General features: G+C 33.9%; 1 protein-coding gene across 1 annotated transcript; it reads right to left on the bottom strand.

The window, feature by feature from the left end:
* Positions 1 to 13,390: 13,390 nt before the first annotated feature.
* LOC133799513 (phospholipid-transporting ATPase 2-like) lies at positions 13,391 to 17,622 on the bottom strand. The gene is made up of 13 exons (XM_062237525.1): positions 17,567 to 17,622; positions 17,348 to 17,490; positions 16,488 to 16,584; positions 16,199 to 16,308; positions 15,952 to 16,116; positions 15,501 to 15,655; positions 15,337 to 15,417; positions 15,048 to 15,171; positions 14,398 to 14,526; positions 14,272 to 14,305; positions 13,976 to 14,149; positions 13,785 to 13,836; positions 13,391 to 13,547 (listed from the first exon to the last, which is right to left on the bottom strand). Exons 1-13 carry the CDS (start codon positions 17,605 to 17,607, stop codon positions 13,416 to 13,418), a joined length of 1,437 nt encoding a protein of 478 aa, XP_062093509.1. The 5' UTR covers positions 17,608 to 17,622; the 3' UTR covers positions 13,391 to 13,415.
* Between the last annotated feature and the right edge of the window lie 4,845 nt (positions 17,623 to 22,467).

The raw sequence follows: 22,467 nt of genomic DNA, 5'->3' as shown, positions 1-22,467 counted from the left end.
AATAAAGGTCAAGCTCTATGTGTTTGGTCCTTGCATGTTGCACAGGATTTGCTGCCATAAGAACCGTGCTCAAATTGTCACACCAAACAAGAGGTGTGGATGGAAGAGTAATCTGCAATTCAGATAGCAAGGACTGAAGCCAAAGAACTTCAGCTGTTAAGTGAGCAAGACTGCGGTACTCAGCCTCTGTGCTTGAGCGTGAAACTGTATGCTGCTTCTTAGATGACCATGAAACCAGATTATGTCCAAAGAAAACACAGTAGCCAGATGTTGATCGTCTATCATCCACATCTGATGCCCAGTCAGCATCATAGAAGCCAACTAGATCGAGAGAAGAGATGGGATGAAAAGTCAGACCATAATCCAATGTGCCTCTAATGTATCTAAGAATCTTGCGAAGAGCTTTCCAGTGAGACAACATGGGAGTTTGCATAAACTGTGAGATCTTGTTAACTGCAAAGGACAGCTTCGGTCTGGTAATTGTAGCATATTGCAGCGCCCCTACAAGACTCCGATAGGTGGAGACATCATCAATCAGTTCACTACCATGAGCAGATAATCGTTCACCAGAGGCCATAGGAGTTGGAAGTGAGTTAGCATGTTCCATTTTAGCCCGACAGAGAATATCAATGAGATATTTCCGTTGAGATAGGTGCAAACTCGTAGAAGTTTTGAGTAGCTCAATACCAAGGAAAAATTGAGCTTCACCAAGATCTTTAAGGGAGAAAGTAGCATTGAGCTCAGCAACAAGAGTATCAATCACCTTTATAGAGCTCCGAAGAAGTAGAGTTGAAGGGAGTAATATTGATAAACAGTGACTGATCAAACTTTGCACCAGAGAATCCAAGATTCAATAAGGCATGTTTGAGGCGTTCAAACCAGGCCCGCGGGGCCTACTTTAACCCATAAATGGCCTTGTTCAATTTACACACTTTTGAGGGGAACTCCTTGTCAGTAAATCTTGGTGGTTGGCTCATGTAAACCTCCTCTTTAAGCAATCCATTAAGGAAATCATTATTGACATCAAGTTGCCTAATATGCCAGCCTTTAGAGAGAGCAAGAGTAAGAAGCACGCGGATTGTAGTAGGCTTGACTACAGGGCTGAAAGTGTCTGTGAAATCAAAACCAAATCTCTGACTGAACCCCTTAGCAACAAGCCATGCTTTATGCTTCAAGACAGATCCATCAGGCTTCTCCTTGACCTTGAATAGCCAGCGACAGCCTACTGGTTTGCGATTTGCAGGTAGGTCCACTAACGTCCAGGTGCCATTTTTGATAAGAGCTGTGTATTCTTCATTCATGGCAGCTTTCCAAAGAGAATCCTGCAAAGCTTCCTTAACCGTTAGTGGTTCTTTGGACACAATATAGGCTTTAGGCTTATACACACCAACCTTGGATCGAGTAATCATGATGTGATTGTTAGTATTAGTGATGGTAGGTAATGTTGGTACTTCAGTAGATACAATCTCATTCATATGCGGTGGCACAGAGTTATTAGAGGGAAGGGTAGCAGAAGAAGGAAGAGTGGAAGGAGTGGAAAGGGAAATAGATGGAGAAGATGGAGAGGTGGATGGAAGAGAGGATGGAGTGGGAGAAGCAGTAATAGTAGGAGGAGATTGAGACATTGTCTCGGGTTGTAAACTAGATGAACGACTAGAGGAAGGAGGTGAAGATGCAGGAGGTTTTGGAATGGAAACAGATGGAAGTTTAGGTGAGATGGGATTTGGAGAAGAGATACTAGAAATACTGACCTTAGCAAAAGGAAAGAGATGTTCATTAAAAATGACATCTCTAGAAATGAAGATGCGGCCAATAGATGCAAGGCATTTGTATCCCTTGTGATTTAACGAATATCCCAGAAAAGTGCACTCCAGGGATCTGTATTGAAGCTTATGCGCATTATAAGGTCGAGTATTAGGAAAACAAGAGCAGCCAAAAACTTTCAGCTGATTATAATCTGGGAGTTTTTGAAAAAGAATCTGAAAAGGACTAATACCAGACAAAACATGAGATGGTAATCTATTGATGAGAAAGGCAGAAGTTCTTACTGCTTCATCCCAATATTTCAGGGGCATTGATGCATTGGCAAGAAGGGTCAAGGCTGTCTCCACTAGGTGTCGATGTTTCCTCTCTGCAACACCATTTTGTTGGTGTGTGGTAGGGCATGAAAGTCGATGACTAATGCCCTGCTGAGTTAGATAAGAGGAAAATGCACGAAATTCACCCCCCCAATCAGATTGAAAAGATTTTATTTTACATGAAAATTCATTTTCTACTTGAGTCTTAAAGTTGATAAATGTTTGCAAAGCCTCAGACTTAGCTTTAAGTAAATAGACCCAAGTATATCTTGAATATGCATCAATGAAATGCATGTAATATTTGTATCCATTTGAGGAGACAAGAGGGGCTGGACCCCAAAGCTCCGAATGGATAAGCTGTAAGGGTGAAGTGTATGTAGTCTCAGATATAGGAAACGGAAATTGATGTATTTTTCCTTGACAACATGCATTACAAAAATCAGAGGTAGTTTTATTAGGAATGGTCAGATTACACAATGAAAGTACATTTCTTACAGTCTTGGCTGCAGGGTGACCAAGCCTGCTATGCCACAATTGAAAACTAGAATGTGAAGCAACAAATGCAGAATTACATTTTGAAATACAAGACAGATTAGATTGCACAGATAAAGCAATAGACAACGAGGTAGCTGGAACAGTGTGAGTGGACAAATCAGAATGAGGGAAAGACAGTGAGGAGGTAGGAAAAACATAGAGACCATTACTGAGGTGGCCTTGCATCAACACCTCCTTGGAAACCTGATCTTTCACAAGGCAAAAATCAGGATGGAATTCGAAAAAGGCATTATTATCTCTAGTAAACTGAGAAACAGAAATGAGATTTTTAGGTATGTGTGGAACATGAAGGACATTGTTTAAGACAAAAAATTTAGAAGATGAGTGAGATTGTATAAACGTCTTACCAACATTGGATACCATCAAACCAGTACCATCACCCACATGCAGTTTGTCAGATCCAGTGTATTCTTGTTTCTGAATGAGATTCGAGTCATCACTAGTACAGTGATTTGTAGCTCCCGAATCTGGATACCAGCATGGGTCATTTACCATATCAGCAGTTTCCATCATTGCAGACATATGAGATTGTGGTTTTTCAACAGGCGCAGCTCCATAACCTGGAAACTCAGGATTGAATCGCATGTAGCACTTAGAGGCAAAATGACCCTGCTTGGAACACAGTTGATAGATTGGGCGTGGTGCACCTGAGTTGCTGAAACCTCCTCTATTAGAACCTCCAGATTGAGACGACATGACTGGGAACATTCCTCGACCGCCAGTGGCATACGGATTCCAGAAGCCACGGTTGTTATTGTTGAGAGTATGATTACGACCAGCACCAGAAGGAGGAGTCGAAGATTGAGCATTAGCAAATGGATTAGAGTATACTGACCGTTTCTTGAAGGCCTGGATATGAGTGAGATTTTCCATGGCTGGAGAGGAATCGAGTTCTTGATTGTGTTTTTCCAGCCTATTTTCTTGCGCAAGAAGCAGTGACTCGATTTCAGCAACTGTGTAAGCTTGGGTGCGAGATTGAATGGAGATGATAAAAACATCATAATCAGGGGGAAGACCATTAAAGATTGCGCTGATATGCTCTTTTGGTGAAACAGATTGTCCAACAGATTCAAGTTTGTCAACAAGATTTTTGATGCGAAGAAGATAATCATTCAGAGAAAGAGATCCTTTCTTGATATTTTTCAATTGAGTTTGATACTGATCTACCTTGGTTGTTGTCTGAGTAGTATAATATGTATCAAGAATCTCCCATACCTGAGCTGAGGTTTTGCCACCAATCACGCGAGTGAGAATCCCTTCAGTCATCGAAGAAAGGAGCCACGAGTATAACAGCTGATCCTGTTGCTCCCATTTGATGAAATCTGGATTAACCTTCTTCGCAAATCGATCTGCTTCAGTTAGGAATTTCTCAGGCGGCTGATAATCAGGATCAATAAAATCATGGAGTGAATGACCACGAATGGCAGCATACACTTGAGGACGCCACAGAAGAAAGTTGTGAAGATCAAGTTTAACGGAGAGATTGTGCGAGAACACCACCGGAGAAAACGACGGAGCTGACGAACCAGTCGGATTTGCCATGAATCAACGAATTGAAAGAATGATTGCAGTTGAAGACGAAGTGATCAGAGTAAGCGGAAACGATTTGGAAAAAAAATGGCTATGGAGGATCAGATCGGCTCTGATACCATGTAAGGAATATGAATGTGTGATATGAAAATGATCTGATCTTATTTCATAAATGAGTAATTTACAGAGAATATATACTATACATTGTTAGGAGTTAGCTGTACAATTAGTTAGTGTAACAGTACAAATAACAGAATGTCAGTTAGACATAACAGACAACTAACTAATCCTAACAGGCGATAAGTGCTGTGTTGCCCTTTCTAATATTTGGCATTTGAATTTACAGTTGAATATTCCGTATTGTATTTCTCAAAATTATATTTATGGATAACAAAATGTCTTTATAGCTCATATTTGAAAAGATTCATTAGGTTATGTATCATGTGTATTTGGCAGTGATCATTTATTTTTATTGAGAAATTTTGGATAATTTTATTATATATTTCTCATTAATTAAACCAATAATTTACAACAAAGCAATCTGTCTGCAGCCCCCAACGTTGAGTACTCCTAGACAGAATATATGCAACGATTTTCATAAAAAATAAATAAGTAAAGAAATGCAATGATTTGTAGACTATGAAAAGAGTAGAGAATTTCCAAATTAACCGCCTTTTCTTTATAAAATTTAATTAAAAAAGAATGTTAAACAACAGTTGCAAATTCACAATGATCAATTCATGAATTTTACTTATTTTTTTATTTGTTTATATCACTTGCTGAGAAAATACTAATTTTAAATGTCTATTTTTTTAAATACTATTTTTAATCTATTTCACTTAATTACCCATGTACGAATACATGTAATATGAGCAAAAAGTCCAATGAAATGACTATTTGTAACATTTAACTAGAACGGGTAAACATTTCTTAATTATAAAGATTATTCATGGCAATTGACCCAAGTCAAGTATTGGTTAAGGCACTGCAACATTCGAGTTCTCCACCTGACTGGTTGGCGTGGAAGAGTTTTTCAGAAACTCGAAATAGTATGTCTAAGTTTGATTATTGTTGTTTTAAATTTGTTAGTAGAAAGGACAATCAGTTAGCTGATGGAATGGTCAAGCGGGAATGTTATATATATATTGTGTCAATGGAAAATAAGATACAACTCTAACAAAAGAATACAAAAGATAAAATGATTGATTAAATAACTTACAACTCTATTGTAAAAATTACATGTAAATATAAAAAGATGTAGAAGAAGAGAGTAAATAAAAAATACAACTCTATAACAAAAGAATACAAAGAAACTAGAAGTAGTAGAGAAAATATGTAAAGGAGATTACAACTCTAAAAGCAAAAGATACAAGCAAAAGTGTAAATCTATATACTTATATAAATAAGAGCTTTAGAAAAGGGATGTGACTTCCTAGAATCATTTATATATGTTTTATCCATTTTATCATAACTTGTTATTTTTTTTCTAATTTTTTTATTTAACAAAAAAATTAATTAACAATTTAAAAAATCCATATAATCCAACATGGTTTACAAACCATCGTGATGTTATAATTTGAGGCTATATATAAAGTACAATTCATTCATTTTAATTTGTAATATTTCTATATATTAGTATATTTTTTCTTATATAGTTAATTGATTTAACTCAATCTTGCCAAATATTTTTTTAGTTAATTAAATTTATATTAATATTTAACATATTATTTATATTTGTATATTTATAAGTGAAAAAAAGTATTAGGAAATTGAAAAAAAAAATTGAATTTTTTAGATAGTTTAAGTGATGAGCTTATATCTATATCTATATACTTATATAAATGAGAGTCATAGGAAGGTGAAGTGACTTCTTAGAATCATTTATATATGTTTTATCTATTTTATCACAATTTGTAATTTTTTTATTTAACAAAAAAATTAATTAACAATTTTAAAAATCCATATAGTCCCACATGTTTTACAAACACTACTACATAAAAAACTTTTCGTTGTAGTTTTTTTCCTTAATACACTGCGGTTTTTGGGAGTACCAAGAATCGTAGTGTTTGAGACTGCAGAGAAAAGTAATAAACAAACCGTAGAGAAAAGTGTTCTTTTTCTCAGCAGTATTGTTAACAAAACCGCAGAGAAATCACTTGTTTTTTTTTTAATTTTTGGACGTGCTTCTTTATATATATTCTATTCCGTTTATATTACCTAATTTTATTAATTATTATTATATACCCAAATTTTCAATTCTGTTTATATTATCTTATTTTAGAAATTACCTAATTTTTAATTCCGTTTATATACCCAAATTTTATTTAATAATATGAAATACCTAATTTGATAAATTATTATCTAATTGAAAGATAACATATTATTATATACATTCACATATCATACAAGTAGTTTGTATATACATAATAAGAACATACAAATATAATTTAACATATAAGTCAATAAGTTAGCAAATTACATACATTTAAAAAATTAGACTTCGTAAATAAATGGTATTATAATCTTGCTAACCAATCACTTTGTAGTGGTAGTAGATCCTCTTTGACATTGTATTCTTTTTTGTCAGACCACTGCAAAATTGAAAAGTTAATATAGATTAGATGATTAAATATTATATATAGTTTTTCTTAAGCAAAAAATAGTATAAAAATATAGCATACTTTCTTCTTGATAACTTCCGCCAGATTCGATACATTTACAAGATCATAAATGTATCTTATTACATAAGAACCACATTCATGTCTTTCGAGTTGCTTTGGACAAGAGCCTCTCAGTAATTTTGTAAATGTGTCAATGTATTCATTTTCCGAACATTGTGCGTATACTCTACAAAAATTAAAATTAATTAAATACATATTATACTCTCAACTCTTAAAAATTAACAATGCATACATTAAAATTGAAGAACTTACTTTTCCATAACCTCCTTAATTATTGGTGGAGATTTGTGATTTTTCAAAGGATCCAAAATTATGGTCATCCCCCGCAACATCACGAGTACCAACATCCAATGTCGACTAAAACAATAATAAATTATAATCATTATAAGATTAAAATCCAACCATAGTAGTGATAATATTTAAGTAGTTCGTTCTTACTCAACAATCCAAGGAATGAAATATATTTGGCATCATCTATCCATAGTCATCATCCATTTGGCTATAAGATCCACCGTATAATTTTTACTTTAACCATTGCAAACACTATAAGAAAAAATTCTTTTAATAACACCGAAAATGTGTTATCAAAACATACGATAACACTTTCTGATGTGTTAAGACCGACTATGTTATCGTAGGTCAGGGTACTTTACATAACACTTTATCAGTGTTATACAGATGTGTTATTGTACTGTCAACGATAACACAATTTCTGTGTTATTTTAATATATAGATAAGTGTTTAATTATGTTATTTATAGTCGATTATATAACACTTTTTTTGTGTTATACTACACTTTAGTATAACACTTTTTTTGTGTTATACTGTACTTTAGCATAACACATTTTTTGTGTTATACTACACTTTAGTATACCACATTTTTTGTGTTATACTATACTTTAGTATAACACATTTTTTGTGTTATACTACACTTTAGTATAACACATTATTTGTGTTATACTACACTTTAGTATAACACAAGTGTTATATTAGCTTTGAGAAACATAATCTTTTTTTACTTACACAAAACTAAGAAAACAAATATGAAAGTTGAAGCCAAATAAGGTAACATAAATAGATTTTTATTAATTACTCAAATGTAATTACAATATTTAGTCTACTAGTCTAGGCTTAAGAAATCATATTACAACATAATTTATGCCCAATTCTGATTCCTTTATCACTAAATACAAAACAAGAAATGTATGCAAAAATTAGTGAAATACATTCTTCCATTCTAAAGGCTTCAACTACAAATGTTGTCAAGAATTGCTCCAAAGAAATCATCTCAATATACCTGCACATTGTAAAAAAAAAATCATTTTATTATTAAGAACATAAGACTTAAGCTAGTTTCCACCTGTAAGCATATAAAGTTTAAATTAAATTTGTAATAACTCCAAAACTTGACGAAACAGCAGGGTATAGCAAGATGTACTACCATGCAAAACGACTGAAGCAACAAAACATGCAACTTAAAACAATAAGCTAAGAGATGAACGAAGAGAAAATTCCACTGCCAAACAGAGTACTCTATCAATACCTAAAACTTAATGAAAATGAAAGAAACATTCAGCAGCATAATTCTAAAGCACAACAGAAGACTTTCTTCTTTATACCTTGACAAGGGCTAATGAAAGTCATCTTTTTGTTGGTAGTTCGTCTTCTAACATGGTCATATCAGCCTATTAAAAAAGAAAAATCTAAGCATATGAATTTCCCACAAAACAAACAGTTAAATTCAGAAATGAAAGTGAATGAGAAACTCAGAGAGGATAGAGAATGAATGAACTGAACTTTATTGAAATATATTGAAGTGTTAAATAGAAAAAGAGAATACATCACTTATAATGAGCTAAAAATTAGAGTAAGACTAACAGATTCATAGAAAACCATAACAAATCTAGCGGCTACCACTTAATAGATAAAATTTGTAGTAATAAAAGTAATAATAACCTCAAAGTAGTCACTATCACAAGATTTCATTCTATAGTTGCTAAAATCATAAATGATGTTAAAGTGGTTACAAGATACTCTACAAAGATTACTTACAAGAGTCTCTATCAATTATGTTTTCATATTAAAAAATATGATTTAAATTGTTTCTTTTGTGTTTTATTTGATCATTTCATGACAATCTGTTTTAATACTTATCTATATATATATACACATGTAAGACATGAATTATACTATGGAAAAAATAAAGATAAAGGTAATCTGGCTTCAGATTACCCCAGGGATGTCGTCCACTTCCATAGTTATGAAGATTTAAAGCAACAATAGCTCTTACACTAGAGAAACACATAATTACAAAATGAGATTTATAGAATAAGCATTGTGCCTTTTTTCCAGCAGGGTACATTTACATGAAGATACAAATATCCAAATAACAATTTTAGTTCTAAAAAATCATTGGTAATAGTCTGTAATCACAAGACTTTTCACATAATAAGATAACAAACCAGACCTTATTAGAAATTGGTCCTTGTGCCAGGTAAGGTTTCTCATTACGTAAATGATGAAAGCCGTAAACCACCTGAGCATCCATTCCTGTAATATAGATCCAAAAAATAAGGAGGCTTGTGTAGAATGATAAAAAATACAGCCCTGGTCTGCTTCATATAAAACTAAGAGGGAGCGAACCACACACACACACATATACTAATACAGAATAATTATCAGCTCTTAGACAAGTCAAAAATCACACAAACATACCTATGCTAAAGTAATTATAAAATACTCCTTCATAACAAGTCTTTTTCTCAGGCAACTCCCCTTCAATCTCCAACCCAAAACATATTCTAAGTTTAATATGCAGCACATCAAAGATTTCAAAACAAAGTTCATTTTCTTACAAGAAATTAAAAAAATAGCTTTAAAAAAGTTAAATTTTCCATGTTTATATTGTTTTATATATCTTGACAATTAGAATAAATCTCTCTAGATACAAACACTAGAATGAAAACAGGAAAAAAAAACAATTAATTACATCAAAACTTCAAAAATCCCATCAACTAGCCTCTACAATTTTATTTTTCTGCATGAATTATAAGATTCAAAAGAATGATGCACAAGAAATTGCCTAATGTCAAATCTAGCATTATACACAATCCAGAGCAGAGCAATAGATTATATGCTATAATGCTATATAGTCCACCTTCTCACTGATTATTCTTACATAAAAAAAAAAACTTTTGTGAGGCTTGAACAATATGAGAACCTAATATTTCATAGCAGAGCAACAGCACAGATATTAGGCCCAGAACGCAACCTGATCGTTATAACTTCGTTGCTAACATACCTGAATTCGAAACTAGTAACAGCGAATGAAAACAGGCATAGGCAGTGGAAAGAATATATCAGGAGTTAACTAATAATTGTATGACAAAAACAGAAAATATAATTTGAACTCAAACAATAAGAACTCCACTAATCCTATGTGTTGTTGTTACCGGAAGAACTTTATAGCAAGAATCGGACCCATCCCTGCTGCAACTATGAGCTGTAATAAAAAAAAAGTAAAAATAGTTTTTATTAGTATATAAAACTGCAATGCCAACAATGGCCTTGACTTTGACTTCTCTATAATAGAATTTTCAGGTTACCAACGATCAGATGTTGCATCAAGGAAGAGATTAAATGAACCATAACAACGACAATTTGAAAAACAAATATAGCTCCAGTCAACTTGTCAATCATAGCATCCATAGTTGTAAGCTTTGGTTCAGGTACGCCCTTACTCATACCCAACTTGGTTTCATTGCCTGAAAAAAAATAAGAATAATTCACTATGTAAACTCGTTGAGATAACACTAAGATACACATATATTATGATATTCTAACATTATAGCATCAATCCTCTGGAAACTTCCATAACTAAAATTGGTCAGATTGTAGAGAAGGTACAAAATTTGTAGGCACTGAAGCCATCAACCACATGACAGCCTTTAAAGAGAGACATATATATATATATAGATAGATAGATAGAGAAAGAGAGAGAGAAGAAGAAGAAGAAGAAGCATGACTCACTTAAATTTGTGCTATTCCCATCAATTAGAAATACAAGTTTTATCAATTATTATTTCTTAAGATACAGTAGCAAGTTTGGGAGGTACTAAGATATTTCCCTTGGCATATTGATGTTGATAATTAATATGAAAGTTGTCGACTTCACCAGTAGATGTCATGATTAAAGTACAAATTTTCATACTTTATTCATAATTTTTTTCATATACTGCATAAGGTCACTTACCATTTATGAGAACTTCCCTTTTCTTATTGCTTCAAAACAAAACAAATATGTGCATGCATGAACAGAGAGGTATGCATTAAAATATGGCCTTGACAACTAGAATAAACAAACTTGCCTGTATAAACAGCTACTCCACATGCCCATTCGGTATTCCGCAAGTAACATGACTGAAGAATTGTGTTTTTAATGGTTAATGGGCACAGATCGTTATCAATAAAAGGAGGAAACAACCGTAAATTTGCATCAAATCTTCTAATGTCCTTGTCAGGAACAGGGCACGCAATCACAGCAGAGAGAGAGAAATGCATCATCACTTATTAAAGTGAAATAAAACCCGATAGAAATCTTCATGGAAAGCTTACCTTGATTTTGTGCAAGACTTCTAGATCAATCCCCATGCAAGCTGAGGGAATAAACCTGGTCTTTAGATCAGTTTCACCATCTAGAGCAGAAGTCTGGAGGAAGTTACATTATCAAGTTCTTGACATGTTTAAGCAGTTGTAAAGGTCAAAAGGAAAATAGTTACAGGATTGCAGAAAAAGAAACACTGCCATTGCAATAATTCTACGATATAAGCATGATTATGAATGGAGATTTAATGTACTATAAATTTTTTGCCTCTTTAGAAATGAATAATCTTCTAAGCATGCAAGCAACACCAAACAATGTCAGAGAAAAGAAACCCCGAAAGTGCAGAGGTTTAGGTACCCCTTGCGAATCAGATGTCCCAATGAAAACCAGATCACATGGCACTTCATCATTCTCTCGGAGCCATACTATATTACCCACATGAATATCCTGTGCTTGAACCTACAAGTGAATATGACCAGTCAGTTTGTCACAATAAAAGAAATGCAACCAAAGAGGAGTAAAGAAAAGAAATTTCTATACATGTTTCTTTATACCCTGCCTCACAACCTAAACTTCTTTCTCATTCGCTTTCTTGTCTGAAAGAAATCTGTGGTAATCATCCCATGCCTCTTTTGTTGCAGAGACAACAAAAATGAAAATAAGTGGACCCCATGTACTGGCAGGATTTACTGGAGTAATAAGAGACCATAACTGAAGGCATGCTATTAGCAGAAAGTACTGGTTCATGAAGCGACTGAAAACATATTATTTGTTAGTGATACGCAGTACAAAAGAAAATAAGAATGTTTGTAGCAAAGTTATCACATAGAAGTACATGTCGTTGGATAGAGATAAAAATCAAGATTTTATTTGAAATGCAATACCAAGTATATGACTTTAACCCCTTTTTCTAATAATAAATAAAATAATAACAATTACGGTTTTGCTGCATAAAATCAACGGAAACAAAAACAAGGTCTAGGCTGCAGCATAAAATCAAAAGAAAATGTTCTCTAAAATTTTCCAAACTTCGAACCTATCAATCATGTCATGTTCCTGAATAATAAAAACTTAAAAACACTAACCAACACATAGATACATACTACAAGTTTAGCATAAATAAATTTCTTATAGTTAAGAAAAACAGGAATGCTATAAAGTAAATTATAATAACAATTCAAATCGACTAAATTACCACAACAAATACTATATCAAGCAATCGATAACATCAAATCATAAATAACCTAAATTGTTCCCATAAATTCTTCGGTAGGAAGTTCAACAAATTATATTTTGTGTTCGAAATGTGATTGGCACAATACAGATCATGTGAAGATTCATCATCATTGATGTAGACGTAATGCTTCATTGTTGAATTAGAAGCATGTGACCATGCTCAGCTACTTGTGCCAAGTTAGCAACAAGGATACTAACGGTGTATAGAATCCTGTTACAAAAAACACTGCATAAAGCTTCATCCCAAAAAAAAATATTCAAATATACAGCTATTTGCATCGAGTCTTGGACTAAACTGGCATTGCTTATAGGGAACACTAATGTCACAAAAGGAAGCGTACCATCATCTTCACAACAACTATATCAAGCACATTGACCAATCTAAACAGAACCCATAATGACACAAGTAGAAAATTCATAATATATATGGAACAATGCCCAATCTACAAAGAATTCAAATAAAGGAAACGCAACATATGTTTCAAAAACCATACAGATATATTAACAAAAAATCAGAACCGCCCAACCCAAAAGGAAATCAGGATAAATAAAATAACACTGAATTATACGAATTTTCCTCTGTAGTTCTAAGCAGCTTTCAAGTCAGGGCATTCTCAAAAGAATATTTGAATGTTGAAAGAATACCATTTCAGTGTTTGTTAGATTAAGCAGCAAGAAGGCTTTATGAAGAGTCAAATTTGAATCAACAAAGCATGCTTAATAGAAAGAAACTTACTTTGTTTCTAATATCATAACAAAAGCCTGCAACCAAATACATCCAGAGAGAGCAACCAATGAGATCTCCTCCATTTCACTTTTTTCATTAGCGTAGGCATGTATGCTGATTACAAATACAACATTTGCCTGGACATCAATCAAGCCAGGAATCAGTATCAGTGGATCAAAAGCAACAACCATCTCTATATTTTGAGCAACCAAAGTTTTGGTCAATGTAATGGTTCTCTAAGTAACATCTAAATTTAAGTTCAAGTTTTGTCGAAGTGCTTAAAACTAAATAATTCAGCAGGCTTGAATATAAAAGAACAAAAGAAGCAAAAATAGTTGTTTAGGAGTTCGACTATTTTAAAAAACACAACTCACATGAAAAAGAGATCTTCCAAACCATCCAGCGAATGTGCTAGGATTCATAAGTCTGTTCCCAAGAATAAAAAAACAAAGTGAAAATTAGCATTTTAGGTTAGACAGTAAATTCCCATTGGCAATTCTAATGGGAAAAATATCTCAAATAAACATTAAAAATCAAATGTGAGGTGAATTATCCTATAAAGAACCTTCCCGCTTGACAATAAAACAAAATTTGTGGATGCTGCATCACTGTTTCTTCACTAAGATCTTTGTCCAGGACATTGACTAGAACAGGAACACTAGTGTAGAAAACATTATAAGCCATCAAGCTAACAGAATTAAAAAGACTAGTCCCTGAGACACCTGAAACAAAAGAGAAGCTGAAAACGTGCCAAAGTTAGTACACCAGACATTTAAAAAAGAATAATATACAAGATCAGAAGGAATAATGTTTACATGTCAATTATAAAAGATATAATAATGAAATTATACTTATTAACACACAACAGAGTGAGCTTGAAAGAAACTTAAACTGTCTGATATAAGTATAACAATGAACTTTTTTCAACATTTTGATACAGCCTAGAATGTTAATAATGGCAAATATAATCTAAAGTTGATTTCTCACAACTAGGAGCTATATAAAATACCTTAGGTTCTGAAGTTGTAATCCTCATTGTAAGTAAAACTCTCTCTAAACTTCTGCCGACTTCATCTTCTGTTTTTCCATTAATTAATAGAAGTTGTCCTTTTGGCTCTGTCAAGTCAGAAAGCATAACATAAAGCAAATAATATTTAATGAAAATTGATAATATTAAAGAGAGGGAGGAAACATATCCCTTACAGAGCTATGGAAGGCAACAAACTCAAATCATTAAATTAAGCAATAGAGCCAGGTAGAACACACCATAGCAAGTTAAAGTCATCTCTCTATTTAAGCCACGCAAGTCAATCTTTAGCCCCAATACTTTTTTGTTATTTTACCAATTACATAAAAGGGAATTGCAGAAAGAACTAAAAATTATGAAAGAAAAAAAACAGACACCAAAATAAAAAAATCAATCAAGTGAAAAAATTGATAAAGTATTTGGAGCAAGGTAATTATCTGAAACAACTAGAGACATTAAGGCCAAGTGTCAATCTCATTTCAGATAATCCACTCCATTCTCCTTTGTTCTGCTTCTTCAGTCCAAGACACAAATTTTTCTGCTTAAATAATTAGGCTGCTTCAAACAATAAAACGAACAAAACACAAGTTAATAATCCAATTAGTTTGACTATCTGGTGAAACAAAATTGCAAGAAAGATCAATCTGTATTGCAGTATTCTGCTTGTCACCAGTAAGCATCCAGAAATTGATTCCTGCTTTTCTTAATGCCTCTATTGTTTCTGGTACTCCATCCTGACAATTACAGTTTAAAATATCACAACTATCAGTATCTAGTACAATCCAAGCAATAGTATCCCTAATCTAACTATGTTTCCCCTTCTACTGAGCACTCTGCAATTAGTAGAAAATATACACACATATATATGTTAGAAAAAAGTAATAAGTGCATTATGTCACCTGTAAACGGTCTTCTATTGCAGTAACCCCAAGGATCACAAGATCATGTTCTAATCTTTGACAGACCTCAGCTAGTCTCCACTGCACAGAGTAGTGAAGTAAAGGGAGTGGATAGATAGAAAACTCATGACATGTGAATGAGTTTGTGTGCTTTAAGTGTTTACCTCTCTATCAACCACTGTACTACTGGCCTCTTTAAACATCGAAGAACATTCCTGATACTCATCTTCCTCCAAAATACGCCAAGCAAGACAAAGTGTACAAAGACCTAATTGAGCATATTGTTCCACAGCTTCAATAAATGTCCTTGTCTGCTGCCCTGAGGTACATTAGAAACCATCAAACACCAATACGAGCAATATGCATTAACCATATATTTCTAGACATCTAGTAGCATATATAGCAGTAAATAATTGAGAACTAATATACATGAGCAGATAAAAAGAATCAAAACCTACTCTGTGGGGGCTTATATTAAAATGAATTATAAGAAATCTATTAGTGCGAAGGTTTCAACAAGAAATATATCAATCCACTGAGCCAAGAAACTCCAACATACTTCACCTTATAGGTGACTAAGAAAGGGAGGTCATTAAAAAGTACAATTTGATTTACCAAAACTTGCATACAGAAGAATTGCTTCATCTGCACCCTTTGATAAAAGAATAATATTCCCACTCTGGCAATCCTTCACCACAATTGACATTCTTTTCCTATCTGAAGTAAACTCCAGAGTTTCCAAAACCTCATATCGAAGTGTAAAAGCATTGAACTTGATCTCTGTAATATATTGATCAATATCAAATAGTCAAACCTAAGATCAAAACAGAATATCCAAATAGCAAAGAACAAACCAACGTACCAAGAATATTTCCACTTTTATTGAAGAAAACCATATGGAATTGAGCAGCATCTTGGACAAGTGCATCCTCATCCTGGGACTGCGCCTTGTACATGATAGCACCACTTTTGCTACAAAGAGCAAAAGAAATATGCAAAGATCACAATCCGTAAATAATTGCATTCATTTTTCTTTCATATCTCCTACATGCTATCACAATAAATGGTAGTCTTCTTAATCTATGGGAAAATCAAAAGATTGTAAAACCATCAAAAACAGAAAAAAAAAATACATATAGAAGCAAAATCACCTCTGTACTGGTATTACTATATTACATATTGCCATTATTGTAAGGAACCGTATAACATCAGGAGAACCGCTTGCAACAGCATTGAGCAACCTTGCATCTTTTTATCATAAAACAAAACTAATCAGAAAATAAAGTTAAATTATAATCCAAAACAGTCCTATAACTGTCAATGATATCAAATCAATGACAGAAATAAATTAGCCAATCACCAAGCCCATTTAAAACAAATACTACATTTTCTTTATTATTTGTCTTTGAACCTACATATTAACACATGAGCAATTGAACTATGAACATAACCACATAGCCCAACATTCATAGGTCTTAAACAAATCATTCAGAGGGCCTGTTTGACATGGCTTTGAAACTTTTCCAGAGCCTAAATGTTACTTTTATAAGTGTTTGGATGAATTTTGTTCTTTTTTTTTTTTTTTTTTTTGAGGAGTGCTTGGATGAATTTTCAAAAGTGTTTTATGAATTTTCAAACTCTACGAGGAAGTAAATGTCCATTAACTTCTTCATAAAGATCTTTTGAATAAAAAAGGGAAGTTGTTTTTCAGTTTTAATTTTTTTAGAAAAAAAAAAACTTAGATTACATATTTTATCCTTAGTCTAATTAATAAAATATAATAAAATATTTGTTGTGATTTAAAAAAAATAAAATAAAATAGACTATCCAAACCGTAATTGAAAAAAAAAAAAACTTTCCAGCAGAATAAACCGCTAGGGCATATACACAAGGGAATTATCCCCAAAATACATTTTTGATGTAAGGTCAACTTAACACCAATTTACAACCCCAAATTAAGTTAATAACTACATAAGTTTAACAGAAATATTTGTTCTGAAAAACACCATACCTTTTAAGGCATCTCCTGTCTCATTTCCATAGAAAATGCCACTGATACAGCACTTTCTAAAGATCATCTTATTTTCTATTAGAGTACCAGTTTTGTCAGTCAAAATGTACTCAACTTGGCCCAAGTCCTCGCTGATTGCTGTACTGCCACATATTATATAAACCTCATATGCATATATTCAAAAGGGGGGGGGAAGCATTGACAATTACTTACACTCACTTTGTTGCATGGGCTGGAGTAATAGTATCATGGTCAATCATTTTATCATCCTAATCAATAAAATTTGCATACAAGCTCTTCACAAGGTCAAGGGACACATGCCAAAGATATAACAGTTTACACTAGAGACTATCAACCGCTTTCAAACAGAGAAATTCTAACTTTTGTTAACAAAAGCATTGCTGTGTCTTTTATTCTTATAATGATTTATGTACCACAGTTTCTCACACATTTTTATACAGAAGGATACCTTAATTGATATGGGGATCATGATTGAACAAAGTAGCTCAAAACGAAGTGGAATGACCAACAGTTCATACCATGGACCTTCGTCGGGATACTCGACATACCATTGCTGCAAATTACATTTATCTAATATTTAGCCTATGTGCTTATAGTATATATACAGAGAGGAGGGGCGGACGGAGAAGGAAACCAATTTGCAAATTATTGAGGGACACTCTAAGAGAAAAAATTGTATTATATGTAAGGAAAATTGGACTGAAGAAAATTACATAGAAAAAATCAAACCACGCTTCAAAATTCACATCCATCTCAATTCGCTATGACCAGTTAATTCAGTCCAAGACACAAAGAAAGAAGAGAGCTGACAGAACCTGTTGGAGGAGTCCCTTCCTGCACCGTTGCTAGTCAGAGAGAGCGAGCCGAGAGCCTGTTGGAGAAGTTGTCGTCAGTGGGTGCTCTGCTTCCTCCGCTGCTTGGCTTGCTGGACTGTCCGTTGCCGAGAAATATGGAGAGAGAGTGTGAGAGCAGAGGTCGGGGGAGGCCGGAGGTAGAGGGAAACAGAAAATCAAACAACCCATTAGATTTATTCCCAAAGTAAGATCGATTAGCATAAAAAACCAATGACCCAGATCAATAACACCTAAAACTATATATCCTTACCTGGCTTGCCAAGACCGAAGAGGAGTGAAACAACCCAACGAATGGAACCCTACTGACAGAGAGATAGAGAAAGACGAGAGAGAGATGGACGAGATATGAGGGATGGAGACTGAGATTTGAGGGATGGAGGAGATGTGAGCTCAGATTTGAAGCAGGGATGATGAAACCGAAGATAGAGTTCGGACTTTGCTTAGCCGAAGAAGAAAATGGTGAGTCCGAAATTGGTGTGATTTTTTCTGAAAAAAAATGTATGAGTGGCGGGCTCCCAAAATATTACCGCCTTTTTATTTTGCTACATTCATAACATTTACCATAACTCTTTTTCATTTCTATTATATTCATGTGTTATGGAAATGGGTATTTGGTGTAGTGAAATAGAAAGATGTTCGGTGTCAAAAAATTTGTATAGATATCGTGAATTTGGGTGCATGCATTCTTAAATGCATCAGTAGAATCAATCATTCATTTTACATTTTCAATTAATAAATTAATATCATAAAAAAAATAGGCAGAGTTTCCTCTGTTTCTATAGCATATCCAAAATTATTAGTACCTATAAATTCAATTCAAATAAAACATACAACAAACAACATGCATGTTCTCAACCATAAGCCACCACATCACACAGATTTCGTAGAACCTACTTCACTAAGACACACATGTTCTCAACCTTCTGTTATCTTCGCAACACACAATTTCATCTCAGAACCTACTTCACTACGGATGAATATCTAATATATTCAAATTCCTCTAATAGTTTGTAATGACATAACAGATTGAGTTCAATTTGGATTGATACATACCTCATACCAAACAACAAAGCTAAGGATCCAATATAATCCATGGAGGCTGCTTGATAAACGTCTTCCGAAGTAATGAAGGTAGCCTCGCGATCTCCTATAAACTCCGGGTCAACGGGAACTTGTACAACCCCATCTATTCCGTTAATGGAATAATACTCATTCACTATCATTTAACCAATTTGAAGGTTTTGATTGAGCTATTTCAACGGGGATGACTACGAGAGATCCAGCTAATGATAAATGTGGGCTTGGTGATAGAGATTTGTGTTTAGATGTCGATGGACCCTACATAATATCATTTAACATATCAATATAGTGTACCCGTTTAAAAATAAAATTTAAATATTTGAGCAAATAATTTTATACTTGACAAGTCACGATTAAATTTTTTGGCCAAGGCAGGAATGTGTCTCGTGCGTCCCCGACATATCATATGTTACCAAAGGGAATAAGGATCTCAACTTCTTCTTATAAGACATTCATAAGCTAAACCCTCGCAACTAAATCATCAAGTACAATTCCATGGATGGTAATTTGACTACCCATGTTTGGTACAATGATTATACCCTTAGCCACTACATTGTCAATATTATCATAACAAAATCGCACTTCATAGCTCGACAATGGCGGGGACTCATAAATTGATGATCGATCATCTTCATCAAAAGGATTCGCTATGGTTTGGTAGAATTCACCAATAGGATAGTCTTCGGTTAGATGAAAATGATCATCTGCGTAGGAGGCAAATCGATAGATGTTGACGCCGTTTTTCGTCAACTTAAATTGTAGAGCAATTAAACAATAAAACAATGAAGCGAATGAATAGTGAAGAAAAGCAAGAGGATTTTTACGTGGTTCAGCAGTTGATTCTGCCTAGTCCACGAGTCTATGTTATTAAGACTTGAGAGTTTTTTGGAAATTCTTCAGAGATGAATTACCCAGAGTTTTCTTCTCAAGAAATAAAAAATTGGTCCTCTACAAGTGGTGAGTCCTTCTCTATTTATAGAGAAGGTTGCAGAATTCATTCCCACAGATTTCGGGAAGATACTCTGTAAATCAATTGAGATAATGATATTAAATGCATTATCTCCTATATACATGGAAACGTCCCATGAAGATCAGGAATGGATAACAGATTAAATGATATCCCTTAAATATTGGGATTGCACAGCAATAAACATGTTCACACGTAATGGGCTATCCTAGGTGATTCATCAGATCTTTGAGATCAGCAATTGTCATTGAGTCTGTCAAGACTTATGGGTCAATCATGAGCTCGCCACCCAACTTCGCGCTATGCTCGGGACAAGTAGATGCATACAAGGCTGTTGCATCCGAGCTTGCACTTCCCGAGCTTGAGCTATCTCGTCTGAAGACAATCGGTAAAAAATATATTCAAGTGTCGTGCCATTGCCCATCGCGAGCTCAGAAAATATTCGAGGTTACACATCCTTGAGGTCGTTGTTTTGCTTCAGAGAGATTCAACGGTTAAACCATATGATGTCTGCATATATTTCGAGCTCACACCTGATGAGCCCAATTTTCGAGGTCATAACTTCTAATCTCGAAATCTGGGTGTAACAATAGACTTCATCATTTGGATTTTCATAACATTGCCACTCATCATTTGGATTCTCATAATATTTTCCTTCATCATTTGGATTCTCAAATTGTCCTTCATCATTGTATCCCTTGTTGCGAATTTTTAAGCTATGCAAGTGCACACAGTCGCAATTTGTAATAATATGGTAAAAACCAAGTATCGTCCTCAAGGACTGAATTCTCAATTACCAGTCAATTAATTTCTCTTTCTATTTGATCAATTAGAATTCTTGATTCTTATAGACACAGCAAAAGAAACTATAATGTTCAAAAACAATAATTAAAAATTAAATAAAATAACAACTAATAGCAAAACCTTGGATTTAAACACTGAAGAAATAATTAGGATATTTAATCTCATCAACTATCTTCCCTATCATTTCCTAATGCAAAATACTAAATTCTTCTTCTTTATGCCTAATTCAATTAACAAGTTGATAAAGCAGCCTATAATCATACTATGAATTATAAACTTAACCTAGATGACAATTTCCTATATTTCTATGGTAAATTGAACCACAAAGGTAGCATTAATCTCGACAACTTAATAAACAGTTACACAATTAATATGGATACTTTCATTCCAAATTAAAATTATGTCCAATATAACCACAGCATATTCAAATCTCACTTCTCAGATTTTGATTTAAAAACATATATATAATGACTATAGATGGCCAATCGATAATCAATCAATAAGAACAGGTTATATGGAATTGAAGAAGAAGAAAATTGAAATTGCATTAGTTCATAATAGGGATTCAAGTGATTCAATTAAAAATCCTAAACAGATAATTAGTTCATAATCATAATGCTAATCACAAAGACAATTAAAGATAACATCAGAAAGTAGAAGAAAAACATGTAGACTAAATACTCCAAGCCTTCCAGCAATTTCCACCAAAAATTCGTACGTCCTCTTCTTCTTTCCTTCCCCTTATAAAAACCTAAAAATTCAGTTTTTAAAGAGGCGGGCCGCAGCTCTATATGCACCATGCCGCGGCCCGTGTCCAAATTCCTTCGCGATTTGTCCTTTCCATGCCGCGGCCCTACTCAGCCATGTCGCGGCCCGTGTCTACGATTTCTAGGTTGATGCCCTTCTATGCCGCGACCCTCTTTAGCCATGCCGCGGCCCGTAGTTCTCCTTCAAAACATTGGCTCTGTTTCACCAGCTAGCCGCGGCTCTACTTTGCTCATGCCGCGGCTCTTAAGAAATTTCTCAATTCTTCAAGATTTTATCCCAAAAAATTACCAACACCTCGAAATCATGTTGAGATTCATCCTTTCTCAAAATATGTTGTAAAACTTGGTTATTTCTTCCCTTTCTTTGACATTTTTCCTCCAAGTACTCAATTCTTCCTGATATTCACAAAGACAAACAAACACAGCATAAACCTGCACTAAATGAAAGAAAAAATGAGATAAAAGACTACTTAAAACACCACCTAAACATGAAAAAAACTAGACTCAACATCCCCACTCATCGTTTTCCTCATTGTATTCCTCATTTTGAGCTAATTCCTCTTCTGTTGTAGAATTGTGTCTTTTTAGCTCTTTAATATTAGCTTTTAGCCAAGCAATCTCCTCTTT

This window comes from Humulus lupulus, chromosome 9 (genome assembly GCF_963169125.1).
Source record: "Humulus lupulus chromosome 9, drHumLupu1.1, whole genome shotgun sequence".
In the NCBI taxonomy this organism is placed as follows: domain Eukaryota; kingdom Viridiplantae; phylum Streptophyta; class Magnoliopsida; order Rosales; family Cannabaceae; genus Humulus; species Humulus lupulus.
Note: the sequence above shows the minus strand (reverse complement) of the source record. Positions and strands in the feature narration are given on the sequence as shown.